At 42.9% G+C, this 15,586-nt stretch overlaps 1 protein-coding gene across 1 annotated transcript; it reads right to left on the bottom strand.

The window, feature by feature from the left end:
- Positions 1–356: 356 nt before the first annotated feature.
- On the bottom strand, positions 357–15,482 carry SDHA (succinate dehydrogenase complex flavoprotein subunit A). The gene is made up of 15 exons (XM_054285203.1): positions 15,417–15,482; positions 12,653–12,739; positions 12,217–12,378; positions 11,308–11,451; positions 11,012–11,176; positions 9,775–9,923; positions 8,395–8,519; positions 5,984–6,152; positions 5,212–5,407; positions 4,258–4,429; positions 2,823–2,941; positions 2,341–2,452; positions 1,662–1,792; positions 1,026–1,139; positions 357–707 (listed from the first exon to the last, which is right to left on the bottom strand). The coding sequence occupies exons 1-15, from the start codon at positions 15,480–15,482 to the stop codon at positions 621–623; spliced, it is 1,998 nt and encodes a 665-aa protein (XP_054141178.1). The 3' UTR covers positions 357–620.
- Between the last annotated feature and the right edge of the window lie 104 nt (positions 15,483–15,586).

Here is a 15,586-nt window from a genome sequence, read left to right as displayed (position 1 = left end):
CTTGTCTAAAACTTCTGCAATGAATAGCTGGGGTTAGAAGGCATCTCTGGAAGTCACCTAGTCCAATCCCCCTGTGCCAGCAGGTTCACCTGCAGCAGGTTGCACAGGATCACATCCAGGCAGGCTTTTAGTATCTCCAGAGAAGGAGATTCCACAACCTTTTTGGACAGCCTGTTCCAGTGCTCCACCGCTCTCAAAATAAAAATCATCTGCCCCATAATTAGATGGAAGTTCCTGTGCTTCATTTTGTGCCCACTGCCTCTTGTCCTCTCACTGAGCACATTTCTTGCTCTTAAAATATGGAAATAACTACACATTCACAATGAGAGCTTTGTAATTATATACAGATCAGCATATTCAAATACAAGACTTGTAATGACTTTATTTAGACACATTTTGTGTTTTTGCTGTCCCTTTTGACAGATGAGTGAAAGAACATAAGCTGTTCTACATTCCACTTTTAATAAACGTACAGTAAGCCACAGCAGAATACAAGCTGGAGAAAAGTTTTGTCAGCATTTTCCATTCAGTGCTAAGTGCCAACACTATTTTGGTTTGCTTGTGCTATGCTTATGTACACTGGCCCCTCTGGGAGAGGGCTTCAAGTGAGATGGAAGCTGCTAGTATGAGCGGATGGCTGGTGGGACGGTCTGGCAATCTTCCTCATTCAAAGTCTTGTCGATCACCGGTCTGTACTTCAAGGTAACCTGAAGTGAAAGGGAATAAAGAAATTCAGGACAACAAGATTAAAGAATGAGATCCAAAAAACCGCAACAGTTAAGATTTTTATAGGGTCAGAATTCAGTTCTATCTTTGACATACCATAAAGTTGCTCCACTAAACACCCAACAACACATTTTGTCACCATTAAAAGAAAAAAACTTTTGAACTAGTCTGACACAAGGGGAAACACAATTCCAGCTCAAATAGCCAAGTCACTTCCCAATGATCAACAGTGGAGGATTATCACAATTTCCAAGGCTGTTAACAACAAAAAAGATCCTCAAGCACCAAGCTCAAAGTACCTTCCCAGTTGGGATATCCACGTATGACAGGGTGTGCTTTCTCCAGTGCTCCTCAATTGGCTTCCGCTTTTGGCCTTCGAGTGGCTTAGAATAGTCAAACTCATCCACCCGTACCTAGGGAGACAATGAGATTAGTACAGACCAGAAGCTCTATCTGCAAATCACTCTACAACCATGAGATCAGCTGCATTTCAATTACATCTGTAACCCAGCATGTCTCTGAACAGACAGCAAGCTTTCTCTTCACACTGCCCGTGTCCAATGTGAAACGCTCAGCTTAACAAGGGCTCTAAGGTAACTTTCCTTGCAGAGGACAATTATTCTGTTTATGCATCTTTACATCCTGCCTATGGATCCATGATATTATTACTATAGTCCTGATTTAGAGGTCTCTAATCACTCATATGTGCACACAGACCAACTCTTTTCAAGATCATTCCCAGTGTTCCATGTATTGGTCCTTTTATAAATAACAAAAAAGAGACAGAGCAGAACAAATAGGACCCAAAACAAATACTACATTAATCTTAACACTGAAGACTGTATTTGAAGATGTTACAACTTTAAAATAATCCATCTGAGGGCACATAACAAGGAGATTCAATCCTCCATTCAGGCCACAGAAAACATTTATACCTTATAATCCTCTCTGGCATGGGCACCCCGGGACTCCTTGCGAGCCTCAGCACCGTAAATGGTTTGCAGAGCACAAAGCATCAGGTTCTGCAGCTCCAGGGTCTCCACCAAGTCAGTGTTCCACACAATACCTGGTAAAACATTAAAACACTATGGAAGATGGTCTACAAACAAGAGAAATACATGTGAGTGAACCATAGGTGCATCATCAGTTGCACTTAAATAACCAAGTTCTCTTAAGATCAACAGAATCTGTTGGCAGTATCTGTCTGCATTGTCATCTGCTCAGCTGGAATGAAAACTGAGTGCTCAGTCTTGCTATCTCTCTGCAACTTCCAGCTCTCAGAAGATTCTGACAAAGTTCATCATTCTTTCTGGTATTTGGATAAGTTCACATCATGTTCTGAGGGCAGTTTGTACCCTACACATGTAAATCCAATGTCAGTCTCTGCTTCTTTCAAAGATTTTTCAACCAGAAAACAACTGCAAAGGTCAAGTATTTTATCTGACTACCATGTTTAGTAAGAAGGGCTCTACAAAATACTTTGAAAGATTCAAAATGGTCAAAATCTTCAGCCGAAACTTCAAGAAACACGTTAGGTTTACAGAAAAAAAAAAAAGCCACCAACATTCTTCCTGGAGTACTCTGGGCAAGGTGTGTTCTTTGCTATCAAATTACCTCTGTCAAAAGTCTTTAGATGAGCCAGATCACCATAAATCTGGCTAAGCTTCTCACAGCCTTCTTGGAGTACAGAACCAGTACGAAATACAGCAGCATGGTTTTGCATTGCCTGCAACACAGTCAAACAAAATCAGTTTGATATGCTGCATATGAAAGCATGTAACTTCCTTAGCTCCAGGAGAGCTTGATACAGAGCTGTTCTGAGCTCAAACTTGTCTGCAGCCTGAAAACCCCACATTCTTCCATTCACCCCAAACAACTGAAACCCCACTCTATTATACAGCAGGTAAACTACACAAGGGAATGACATAAAGGGAAGAAGGAATAAACAAGTGATATAACCTTTGCTGCACACAGAATCTTCTCACCCACTTTTTCTTCTGCATGGCAAATCCTGAAGTGCACTTTGGCAAGTCACCAAACCCCAGAGCTGCCTGCAGCTTGTCCCACCCTATCCCTGAGAGCGTCCCCAGGCTTACCCTCTGCATGTTCAGTCGCACTTCTGAAGTCCTTATGCTTCCATTAGCAAACCTTAACTTGTCAAGATTAGCAACTGACTCTTCACCAGCATTTGGTTTAATGGGGGGAACTGGCTCTCCTAAATAAGAAAATTTCAGTAAGTTTGGTAGTCAGGCCTGGGTTTGGTTTCTGGCAGTTTCAGACACTATCAATTACTAAAAATCAGATTTAAGTAAAACATAATCTGTTTTCTTCCTCTGAGGTGCACATTAAGTGTAACTTTCCTGAAGTCCCATCACCTGTATCCATGTATTTAAAGTTCTCAGTGGAATATGAATCCCATTCTTTCCTACAATTATTAAAGATTTTATAGGTTTGGCAAAATTCTGCTGTTCATTCCTCTGAAGCAGCATGAAAATTCTTCTAAACTATGGAATAAGCCCATGGTCCTTACCACCTACTGCTGTGTTTTCCTTGTCTAGTCAGTCCCAAACCTCCCACCTTTTCTTGGATGTGTAAGGGACCAGGAGCAGTCAATAAGCCTGGCAGTTAGACATGAGCTCTGCATCTTGCCTCTTTATAATACTAGAAGCCACAAGTTACTGGGCAACAAAGCAAACACAGCATCTTACCAGCACAGTTCATCTCACATGTAGCTTTGCACTCAGATTAATAAACCCCCTTCTACAATTTCTAACTCTAAAGAGCCACAGAAGGATTCAAAAAAATGTCGGCACAAAGCCAGACCAAATAGGCACCACAAGATCTAGGCTGATTCCATGAGGAATCATCAGTCTCAGCAGCTGGTGCAGTTTGGACATTAAGCAGTAAGAAAACAGATGACTATTTGTGAACTCCAGCTGCTCTGGCAATGTAACTGCCATGTCCAGTATTTTGTTGGGGGTTGGAAGGGAGGGCTTGCTTCTTTGTTTTCTCAGGTCAACAATTGTGTCTGAACCAGATTATTTTAAAATATATAAGATTCAGCAATGAGAATCCAGTGAATGAGGTATTGCAATTTTTAGTATCCCTCTCTCACCACTTGCACATCAGTCCTTCTTATAAATAAATCAGCAAGGTGGCAGCAAATTCCACTATACAAAAGTGCCAAGTGTAAGACAGATTACATTTTCATGTACAAGATGGTACAGTATGTAGAAAATATAGTCTTCACATTGAATAGTCTGTGTTAATTTGTCAAAAATCATAACTGCTGTTGCCAATAGCACTGGCCCAATTCTGGTTTTCAAAGGATCAATTACAAAGCAAATAGTAACATCAAAACATTTGCCTGGAACAGAACATGCCTACCAAAAGCATAAACACCAATTTCTTCCTTTTCTAACAAGTAAGAGCCTATGAGTATCACTCTAAATTTGAATCAGGCAGAAACATCTCTTTGTTGGGCAGAAATTACATCATAAAGGCAAATGTCTCTAGCCAAGTGAGACTTACCAGGCTTGCATGTACTTGCAATAGTGAGGGCACAAGCACGACCGAAGACCACCAGGTCCAGGAGGGAGTTTGCTCCGAGTCGATTTGCGCCATGGACGGACGCAGAGGCCGCCTCCCCGCAGGCGTACAGGCCAGGCACCACCTTGTCCTGTCCATCCACGTGTGTGATCACCTGCCACGGCACACACTCTGTACTCAGCCACAGAAAACACTCAGACACAGTGCTAACCTCCTCATCTGCAAGGGCCACGTGCATGGAAGGGTGCAACACAGCAACCTAAAGTTTCTTCTGCCTCTAAACACGGAATTATCTTAGCTCTAAAGGGCAAGGAGAAATGTATGCAAATACAGACAGGGCTAAACTCCAAGATTTCCTTACATATTCTTTTGAAGAGTGCATAGTTCTGTTTCACCACAATTCTGCAGCAAGTCAGAAATGCACAGGAATAAAGCCTGACCTGCATATGCTTCTAAGGCAAAATTTTATACTGAAATTTAACAAGTACACAAAGAGAAGAATTCAGGTGACACCACCACATTGATTTCCAACTAGTGTCAGCTGGAGAATCTGCTTCGGTGTTTAGATTACATGAACTACAGAGGAATAATACACATTAACTCATGCTACAGAATGCAACAGAGGCCTACTTTGATCAATGCTCAATTCTATTATTCTCAGTTCAACTAACAGAGAATTATTGTCAGTAATTTCATTTTAGATGTTTCTTGGAACTCCCATCTCTAGATGGACTGGAACATGGTTATCAAGTTATTTTAAAAAACCAAAAAGATTGTGTGTTTTAAGTACTCTGACATCATTATTATATTATTATTAAAAATTGTACTAATCATCCTTACATTTATAAAAAAACATTCTTAATGCTTTTCTATTTGGAAAGGAATTTCCTAGTATGATGATGAAAATACAGCCCAAAAGTGACGTGTATTCCTCACCTGTCCCTTGTAGTTAGTGGGAATACCTCCCATATTGTAGTGCACAGTAGGCAGGACAGGGATAGGCTCTTTAGTGACATCGACTCCAGCGAATATCATGGCTGTTTCAGAAATGCCTGGCAGACGGGTGGCCAGCTGCTGCGGGGGCAAGTGGTGCAACTGCAAGTACACATGGTCCTTTTCAGGACCACAGCCCCTAGCAAAAAAAGAAACTTCAACATTGGAATACATACAGGAATTTACAAACACTAGTAGCATTTCTAATCCAGTTTGTTTCCTTTGTGAAAATAAACAGGTTCTTTTTCAAATGTTATCTGACAAAAATTCATATCTCATATATTTAATAAGACTGTGGCACTTGGATGAATTGAGGCCATTTTCCAACCCTCAGCTTTCTTTTCACAGTAATTGACATTATTTAAGATTTTCAACTATTACATCTCTGCAGAAATATGTAAAACTTGGTAATCAGCCAAGAGAACAGCACCACATTATTTTGTTTGTAGTAAGAGCATATACATTAAGCTTGTCTGAGCAAGTGTCTCTAGACACACTGAATTCAAAGAGGAGACTCTTAACATCATCTGTTCTCTGTCAGTATCATTAGGAATTAACAAGAAAGATTTTCTACCTCACACACAGAGATCAGCTTAACAGTCATTAAAGCTCACTCTCAAGAATTACCATGTGCTTATCAAATGAACTATTGCACTTCACAGTCTAGCATGACTATGAGTCCATTCTGCAGCTTTGTGAAGAGCATTTAACTAACCTTCCTTCACGGATTTCTATGGTCATGGAACGAGACACTACATCCCTGGAAGCCAGATCCTTGGCAACAGGTGCATATCTCTCCATGAATCTTTCACCTTGACTGTTGATCAGAATACCTCCCTCTCCACGACATCCTTCTGTGATAAGGCAGCCAGCCCCATAGATACCTGTTCAAGGATAAAAACACCATCAAAGGAGGTTTCTCCACACAGCTTCACAATCAGGATGAACACTGAATAAACAAGGTATTCTCAAAATAATCAGGGGTGCAGATTTTATTCCACCCTAATTATACCTCTAGGAACTGTCCCTCAAATGTTGTTACACCTTTAAACACTCTTTCCAAAAGGCATGCAAGTTGATTTGAAACACCCCCAGTATTTCAAATTAAAACTGGAAGTGATCTGCACCTATCAATACACCAGGAGAATTTTATTAAGACCTTGCAGACTTTCAGCAATCATTTTAAGATTTTTAATAAACCAGAAGTTAATTATTTCAAGGTCCATTTGCTCATTTTTGTTGCCTCTTCTGTGCTGAAGCAGTACAAGACAAGATGGCTTCAAATCCTGTGGAACATAAAAGCTTACTTGGTATCCTTTTCCTTTAAAGAAAGGGATTAGGTTGGATATTAGAAAAGGAAGGCCTGTCTGTTATTCTGCAGCATTGGTCATCAGAGAAAACAAAAATGCAAACTAACTCATGCACTTCACTTGACAATTATCTTAAAAGCTACAGAATTATCATACAAGCAGTGAAGCTTCTTTAACCAGAAAAACTTTAAGACCAAGGGAACATTGGATCTCTATGATGTAACAATAACATTGTAAAATTATACAAACCATTTACAAAAATTGCATCATGAGTTAAAATGAAGCATTTAATTAGCTACAAATCTAGTTTGTGATCATTGTTATCCATAGTTCAGATACTGATCATGTGCCAGAAAACCACAATTCTATACATATACCTTAACTTCAACTACCTCACTTCACTGAAGGTGCTAGTATATAATTCCCTAACATTTGCACCTATCCCATTGCTCTTGTTTCTAATATGAAACCCCTTAAAATATTAAGGACAATGGAAATATAAGTTTAAGAGATAGCTTCAGCTTGTAATTCATAAAACTTCTTACTTAGTATTGTAAGGACAGCACCTCAAAATATTAAACACTGCTCTTTAAATTAGAACAGCTGAGACCTTTCCCACATTATATGTGTTACTCTCAAATTTATATTCAACAACAGCTGCAGGCAAGTCTAAACACATGTCACAAGCAACTTCTCAAATGCTGCAGAAAAGTGGAGACTGACTTGAGCCCATCATGCTTGAGGTGACATCATGCTGGGGACCTGTCACTAGTGGGGTTCCACAGGGCTTTGTCTTAGGGCCTGTGCTCTTCAATATCTTCATAAATGACTTGGACACAGGACTGTAAGGGATACTGAACAAGTTTGCACACACTGCAAAACTGGAGGAGCTGTTGATTCCCTTGGAGGCAGGGAGGCCCCGCAGGGGGATCCCAAGAAATTAAGGGCTGGGCAATCACCAGCTGTATGAAGTACAGCAAGGGAACTGCTCGATTCTGCACCTGGGATGGAGCAACCCTGGATGCATGGACAGACTGGGGAAGGAGATGCTGGGAAGCAGTGCCATGGAAAGGGACCTGGGGGTTCTGATCAAAGGCAAATTGACCATGAGTCAGCAGTGCCCTGGCAGCCAGGAGGGCCAAGCATGGCCTGGAGGGCATCAGGCACAGCATCACCCACCAGGCAAGGGAGGGGATTGTCCCACACTGCTCTGCAATGGGGCAGCCTCGCCTCGAGTGCTGGGGGTACCACAATATAAGACATTGAACTACTGGACAGTGTCCAAAGGAAAGCAGCAAGGATGGTAAAGGGCCTTGAGGGGAAGATGAATGAGGAGCAGTTGAGGTCACTTGGTCTGTTCAGCCTGGAGAAGACTGAAGGGATACCCCAGTGCAGTCTGCAACTTCCTTCCTGCCTCTCAACTTTCTGTCTGAGAGGCAGACACTCGTGGCTTCTCTGTGGTGATCAGCGACAGGACCCAAGGGAATGGCCTGAAGTTGTGTCAGGGGAGGTTTAGGTTGAACAACAGAAAAAGGTTCTTCACCCAGAGGGTAGCTGGACACTGGAACAGACTCCCCAGGGGAGTGGTTACAGCACCTAGCCAGATAAAGTTCACGAAGTGTTTGGAGATAAAGTTCAAAAACTTTATGGTGTGATTCTTGGGGTGTCCTGTGCAGGGCCAGGAGTTGGACTTGATGCACCTGATGGGTCCCTTCCAACTCAGCATATTGTGTAATTCTGTGACATTTTAAAACAACATGAAAATCTGTTCAACTCATTAAAAATAGTATTGTAATCACTATTTCATATTCAGTACCTGTAGGGTGAAACTGCACAAATTCTAAGTCCTGGCAAGGGAGCCCAGCTCGTGTGACCATGGCAGTGCCATCACCAGTACTGGTATGAGCAGATGTGCAGCTGAAGTAGGTGCGGCCATACCCACTGCAGAACACAGAAGTTAAAAAACAATTAACAGGAAGAAAATTAAAACATCACTACAACATACCACTAACTATGCTGTTTGCACAACAGTGAAAAGGGTTAATAAGAAAAGTCTTAAGTTTTACCATCTCTTGTACTATTTCAACCAAAAGAAAAAACTGGTTTAGCCCAGTTTTGCTCAACCATACTTGAAGAATGGCTGGTGACAGAAGGTTGAAGAAAAAGAAAACCATTTCCAAAGCAGGATTGGTTAGGCTGATATCAGAAGCTTTTCTGTCAGGACAAAAAAAGATTATTTCACAAAGTTCTCTCAATCCATATCATTCCGTTTCATTTGAACAATCACTAGCAGTTTTATAAAAAATAGCGTGTAATGATGGTTTAGATTGCCCACATGGTCCTGGTTTTATATTCTTAGATTTAAAAAATTAGTTGTCCAGGCATTAAACATGAATTATTATGCTGCAAACATCTAGGTTAGCCTCCAACATTATTGAAACCAGCCAATCAGCCCAATTTCAGAACAAACTCTCAGGAGAAACAGCAATGTACATATTCCATGTACCTCAAAGTACACGAGCATGAAAAACACATCAGAAAGACAAATTATGCAGGCAACCTTTTATAAATTAATTTATAAGTGTGTTTTTCACAGATGCATTTATAAATATTTTTCATATTGAAATAGACAGGAGAGTGCCATAAAAAGCAAAAGACTAACGCAAATAGCATTCTAATAAACATATACAAACTTTGCAACCAAGTAATCTTAAGTTACATTCATAATATGAAAATTTTATCCTAAAACAGTTAGAATTACAGTGGCAGTATCTTAATGAAATAGGATCTCTGGAATTTTGACAAAAGCTGTTTCCTACAGGAAATTCAGAACTCTACAGACAGAAATGTTGGCAGCATTGCCAAAATGTCTGTTTTAAACAGCATGTTTTAAAATCAAAGACCATCTGAATCATATTTATTACTCTCACACATTCGTACTTTATGTCATTGTTCTAGAATTCAAAGTTAGAGCTCATACCAAATTTATACTTGGTCATAAAATTAGCATGTGCCTTCTTTTAGAGGGAATGACTGAATTCAGTTATATTCCTCTAAGTGTGGGGGGAATGAACCTATACATTATGTTCTGTCATTGCATCTTCTCCACACTGAATCCAAACACATGTCCAAGCACACAAACTTCCAGCTGGTACCACTCCCCAGTTTGGGACCTTCACCACAAACGTTACATTACCCAGTGGCAATGACCGTGTTCTTTGCCCTAAAACGATGAATGGTTCCATCTTCAATGCAGAGGGCAATAACACCACGGCATTCTCCATTCTCCATGAGCAAGTCCAAGGCAAAATACTCAACAAAGTAGCTTGTATCGTATCGCAGAGACTGGAGGAAAATTACAAAAGAACTTCTACTGAGGAAACCTCTCTTCAAAACTGTCAATGCACATGGGCTCTATCAGGATAAAAAACATCCCCACCAACTCTCATGGAAGACTGTTTCCTCATAACTACTTATTAAAGAATTTGTTAATTAATCTATTCTAGCTTTAAAAGACACAAGTAGTGGCAAAAGCACTGAATTCTGAGCAGTCAGGAGCTAGGCAGCAGGACTTGTCATTTCAGTCTACACTTGGCAACACATCAGCCAGCAGCAGGGCTGCACTTAAGCTCTCCCAGAGAAATGAGAAACACCCCCAGGAGCCCAATAAACCAGCAGGAGCAGCAGGCAATGAGTCAAGCATTCTTTCATGCCCTCGGGGATCAGAGCAGTGTTTGGCAGCACGGAGCATTTGTATTGCAGCAGCACACACACTGAGAGCCTGGAGGACAGCAATTAGCTGGCTACCAAGTAAATAAAAAACAGTAGCTACAAGGTACTTGGATTGCTGGTTGCAAGTAGCTCACCAACGTTTTCAAACAGCCAGTACTTCCCTCAATTATGGTTTGTAGAATTAATAGGCAGACATGCTGGAACACTAGTCACTTATTTGCCGCAGAATAAGCTCAGGAATGCACAGCAGGCCTTAATTCATTTACACCTTGTTTCCTCCTCCTCCCACTTTAAAGATGAGTGAAAAAAAAAATGCTGGCTTGTACCTGTTTCAGAGTTCCCCAATGCTGCTGGGTCAAATTTTTGGAAAAAAAGGGCTTTTGGGGAAAAATTTACATAAATTCTCTTTGGGTCTAGTCAACAGGCACAAAAGTACTAACAGTGCAGAACTAGTCCAGACCACAAAGGTGGTACTGTACACTAATTAGCATCTATTGTCCTCATCCCTCCATATTGCCTCAGGAAGGAAGATAACCCAGAACTGCTATAAGCCATTCCCCTGGAATCCTCACTTGTATGTGACCAGTTACATGTTTGGTTTAGGTTTATCTTTTTTCTAACTTTGGGGGGAGAAGGGGAAAAAAATAATCAGTAAATGTAAACACAAAACCCCAAACCAAGTTAACTTCACAACTGCTTACCCTGCCATACAGAGTATGTAAGAGTGAATGTCCAGTCCTGTCTGCAACACAACAGCATCTGTGGGCCTGTCCTCCTTTTCCAAACTGAAGACTCTGTCCACCAAATGCACGCTGATAGATTTTTCCTTCTTCAGTTCTGCTAAAGGGCATCCCGTAATTTTCCAGCTGTTGAACCCAAATAAAAGCATCAGAAACTCTTGTGCATCACAACAAATGAGTTATTTTAAGGAGATCTCCTCGGAAGCCAGCCTGTGTTATTTATAACTACAGCTGACATCAAATCCCATGAGTCTCACCTCTATCACCGCAGCTGGGGCTTGCTCAGTCATGTAGTGTATGGCATCCTGGTCACCCAGCCAGTCCGACCCCTTCACCGTGTCATAGAAATGCCACCTCCAGTTATCATCCTCCATGTTCCCCAGAGCAGCATTGATGCCTCCCTGAAAATGAAAACCCATTTTCCTGGAATTGCATTACTCAAATACAGCTTTAGTAGGTTTACCACATTTCTATTAAAAACCACATACCAGATATGCTCCTGTGTACAAGAACTATAGTCAAGCCAGATTTAATGTGGCTGTGAAACTCCTCAGTTTCACAATGGCTTGTCCTTCTTTTTGCTGTAATGCAGTGAATCACAGTTACACTTCAGGCAGAGAAGCAGCACTGCATTTTGAGAATGTTTAGAAATGGGGAAGAAAAAAGAGGCAGTATACTGAAATAAAAACATAAGGGGAAATAAGGGTTTTAAGAACAACTGCAAGTGAGATTAAAAAAATGTGTGTTGCACCATAATTAGCTTGGAAGCAAAATGAAGTGTACCTGCTACCTAATATGAAGTCTGGCAGTTACAAGTTCATGGTTAAGTTTTTTTGATCTTAGAGGTCTTTCCCAAACTTACTGATCCTGTGATTTTATTATATACTACCCTCTAAAAAAGTTTCAGCTAAATATGTGATATTTACAAAAAGAAGCATGGCCTTGAAACAAGATGTTCAGGTGCCCCATTCCTAGAAGTGTTTAAAGCCAGGTTGGACGGGGTCCTGAGCAATCTAATCTAATGTGCGGAATCCCTGCCCATGCCAGGGCCACTGGAACTGGGTAACACCTAAGGTCCCTTCCAACCCAAACCATTTTATGATTACATCCAAATCAGCTTTCTGACAGCAGGCATTTTTTAAACATTGCTCTGCCTCATTTCTCACCTGTGCAGCAACAGTATGGGAGCGGGTGGGGAACAGCTTGGTAACACAGGCTGTGTTAAACCCAGCTTCTGACAAACCAAAGGCAGCCCGCAGACCTGCTCCTCCTGCACCCACAACGACTGCATCAAACTCATGGTCCACTACTGGGTATTGTGTAGAGATCTGGAAAAATAAATCATTTTGTTATGATCAAAATAGTTCAAGCTAAGTCAAAAAAGTTTCATAAAAACACAAGCAGGATAGGTATAATGTTGTCAACAGACTTTTGCAGCAATTGCCACATCTGAAATACTCTCTTGCTTGGAAACTGTCAATAAAAGAGCCACACACTTCAGCCCCATAGTCTCACAAAGCACTGCAGTAAAAGCCTCAAAGCCTCATGCCTGTCAAGCATTAAGTGCTTGACTGAATCACAACACAAGCAGCACAGACGTACCGAGTCAGACACCTTGGTGGAGGCGTTTTTCTTCCCATACACTGTGAAATGCAAGGTCCGTGCAGGAGCCTGGCACGCTGCTGGCCACTACGGAGAGAAGCCAAGACAACGTTATGGAACAAATGTTTCCACAGGACAGACCTACAGCACTCTCAGCTACCCCACATTGGTAACAAATCTGCACTCACCACCGGTAGCACACACACAAGAGTATTAATGGATTTTAGAGCTACCTGTACTGAAGTTCTGGCTTTCCTATAATCATGCTATATAATCAAAAAAGGTTTGACTGATGAGAGAATAGCCTTCAGTTAACAGGGTGTTCCAGACTATCCATTACGGACTCCAGCAACAGTGACCAGCACCTCTGACCTGCCTCAGGCTGCATCAGCAGAAGAATATGTCTGAATTAATGCTGAAGTATTCTTGCAGTTCTTTCATAATTAAGCAAAGATGAAGCTTTGTGAGAACCATGGGAAGTAATGGAAAATTATTGTCCTGTCAAGTAATCCTGAGAATTTGAATTATTTCAGGTGGTCATAGTACTGAAAATTATAAAAGGCTATAGGGAATGCTCTTCCAGCTGACTGTTGCTTCAAAAGTCATAGATATTTCTCTTATTCTTTATGAAATTAGTGACCAATTTAGAACCATTTATTAATACATAAACTTAGCACAAGGATGCAAGTTTTACCCTTCTGGATGTCACTTCCTACCCCCTGACTTGCTCAAAACCAAACCAAACCAACAAACACCACACCCAAACCTACTGAGTATGCAGTCTTTGCTTTGATAAGAATTAGCCTCCACCTCTCCAAGGTATCGGAATCTGGTATTCCTTCTTCACACAGTTCAAAAAACAAGCCTAACCTAGCATGTATGATTACTGAGAGCAGCAACACACAGCCACATCAGGGACCTGTCCAGTGACATCAGCACTTCCCTATGTGAAATATAACCTAAAATGCACTGGAGTGATAGCTGCAGCTGTTACATTCATGGTCCCCACTCTACAATATGCTTACAAGTGGCTCTTCCCTCCCCAAATGTCCACCTCTTCTAGAATCTCTGAAGTGAATTCCAGTACATTTTCCTCAACCTAGTTTCATCATTTCTCATACCAACTTCCTCAAAGTTATCTTCTTGCATAACAGCAAATCTACTGCGTCATCACACTTGCTATCTCTGGTTTCTGCAACCACCTTGGAAGGAGATCAGTTCCTATCACCTATTCACAAGGAGCTCCACCAGTACTCTGCTCCAGGCAGCTGCTCCCTCCCTGTTCCACACTGCTGAGTTACCAGGCTTTGAGCTCAAACAAAAACCCACAAAGCAGAAAAAGATGCCACACTAAGTCTGAAGGAAACACTGACTGCAGTAATCCTGATTTTTTATGCCATCAGGAAGATCATGGCCTTTTTAGAACCAAAGGTTCAATCAAGGCCAGCTCACTGCCACTTAAAATATAGAGACACTCTTTAAAGCTTTCCCTCTCTCTGCAGTTGTCTTTTCTGCACTTGCTTTGTAACACAAGTATAATTACAGCCCACTTTTGTAATCCCAAGCTTGTTATGGGCATGCAGGATGAGAACAGTGGGAAGAAACTGAAAACTCCCACCTCACCATGGAGAACAACAAGCCTTCATGCACAACCTAATTTCCTGACACAAACCTGCCAGACTCCTCAGCAGCCCTTTCTGGGCACAATCACCAGCCCAGTTCAAGCAACTCAGATATACAGTGAGTATACTCACTGGGAAGTATACTTCCCACACACGTCCAGAATCACAGAATGCATTAGGATGGAAAAGGCCTCTGAGACCATGGAGTCCAACCAATGACCAGACAGCAGCATGTAAACTAGACCATGGCACTAAGTGTCACATTCAGCCTTTCCTCAAACACTTCCAGGAATGGTAACTCCACCACCATCCTGGGCAGCCCATTCCAATGTCTAGTCACCCTCGCTGTGAAAAAATTCTTCCTGATGTCCAACCTGAACGTTTCCTGGTGCAGCTTGAGGCCATTTCCTCCCTTCCTGTCACCTCTGCCCAGGCAGTTGTCAGGAGTGATAAACCCTATAATCCCCCCTACACCTCCTCCCATCTTCCAGACTTAACACCCCCGGCTCCCTCAGCTGCTCCTCACAGGACTCGCGCTCAGAGCCTTCACCAGCCTCACTGCCCTACTCCGGCCTCGCTCCAGCACCTCAGTGTCTTTCGTGAAGCGAAAGCCCCGAACTGAACACAGCACTCGAGGTCTGGCCTCAGCAGGGCCGAGTACAGGAGGAGCACGATCACTTCCCTGGTCTCCCTGTGCGCACTTTTGCTCATACAGAATAAGTCTGCGGCGAGCTTTCCATCCCGGAGCTCGGGCCGCACCTGCCAGGCGCCCGCAGGCCCTTCCCCAGCACATCCCATTCCCGCTGCCTCCCTCAAAACCCCGCCAGGGCCTCAGGCTACGGCGCTCGCTTCCCGAGCCGGGAGGCGCGGCCCAGCCATGCCCACAGCCACCTACTCCCAGGAACCTGCCTGCCCCCGGGACACGAGTAGCGCGGTCGGTGCCGCTCCAAAATAGCACTGAACCTGCCGGGGGTGGGAAGATCACCGGGCGAGTCAAGGTCACGGAGGAGACAGCGGAGCCGGGCCGCCGCCGGCGGGAAAGCAGGGCAGGATCAACGGCAAGGACAGCGACAAGGACATGGACAGGGACAAAGGCATGGACAGGAGCAAGGACAGGGAAAAGGGTAGGGACAGGGACTCACCGCCCGGGAAGCCGCGGCCGGGCGCAGCCAGCGCTTCGCCAGCCCCCGCGCAGCCGCCGCCGCCATCACGCACCGCAGACTCGGGGTGGGGAGGGGGGAGCGGGCGTGAAGGGCGCACGCGCGGGGCTCGGCGGGACGGACCAACACTGCCGCGAGGGGGAGCCCCGCAG

The sequence above is a fragment of the Melozone crissalis genome, unplaced genomic scaffold (assembly GCF_028551555.1).
Source record: "Melozone crissalis strain CALT ecotype California unplaced genomic scaffold, PUWL_Pcris_2 ptg000042l_1, whole genome shotgun sequence".
NCBI lineage: Eukaryota > Metazoa > Chordata > Aves > Passeriformes > Passerellidae > Melozone > Melozone crissalis.
The sequence above is the reverse complement of the archived record's forward strand: the minus strand, read 5'-3'. Positions and strand labels throughout refer to the sequence as shown.

Coding starts and splice junctions, on each gene's coding strand:
- SDHA (XM_054285203.1), bottom strand. CDS start 15,482: ATGGCGGCGGCGGCTGCGCGGGGGCTGGCGAAGCGCTGGCTGCGCCCG. Junction 12,379..12,652: donor CCACCAAGGTGTCTGACTCG/GTACGTCTGTGC, acceptor TTATTTTTCCAG/ATCTCTACACAATACCCAGT. Junction 708..1,025: donor TGGATATCCCAACTGGGAAG/GTACTTTGAGCT, acceptor CTTTCACTTCAG/GTTACCTTGAAGTACAGACC.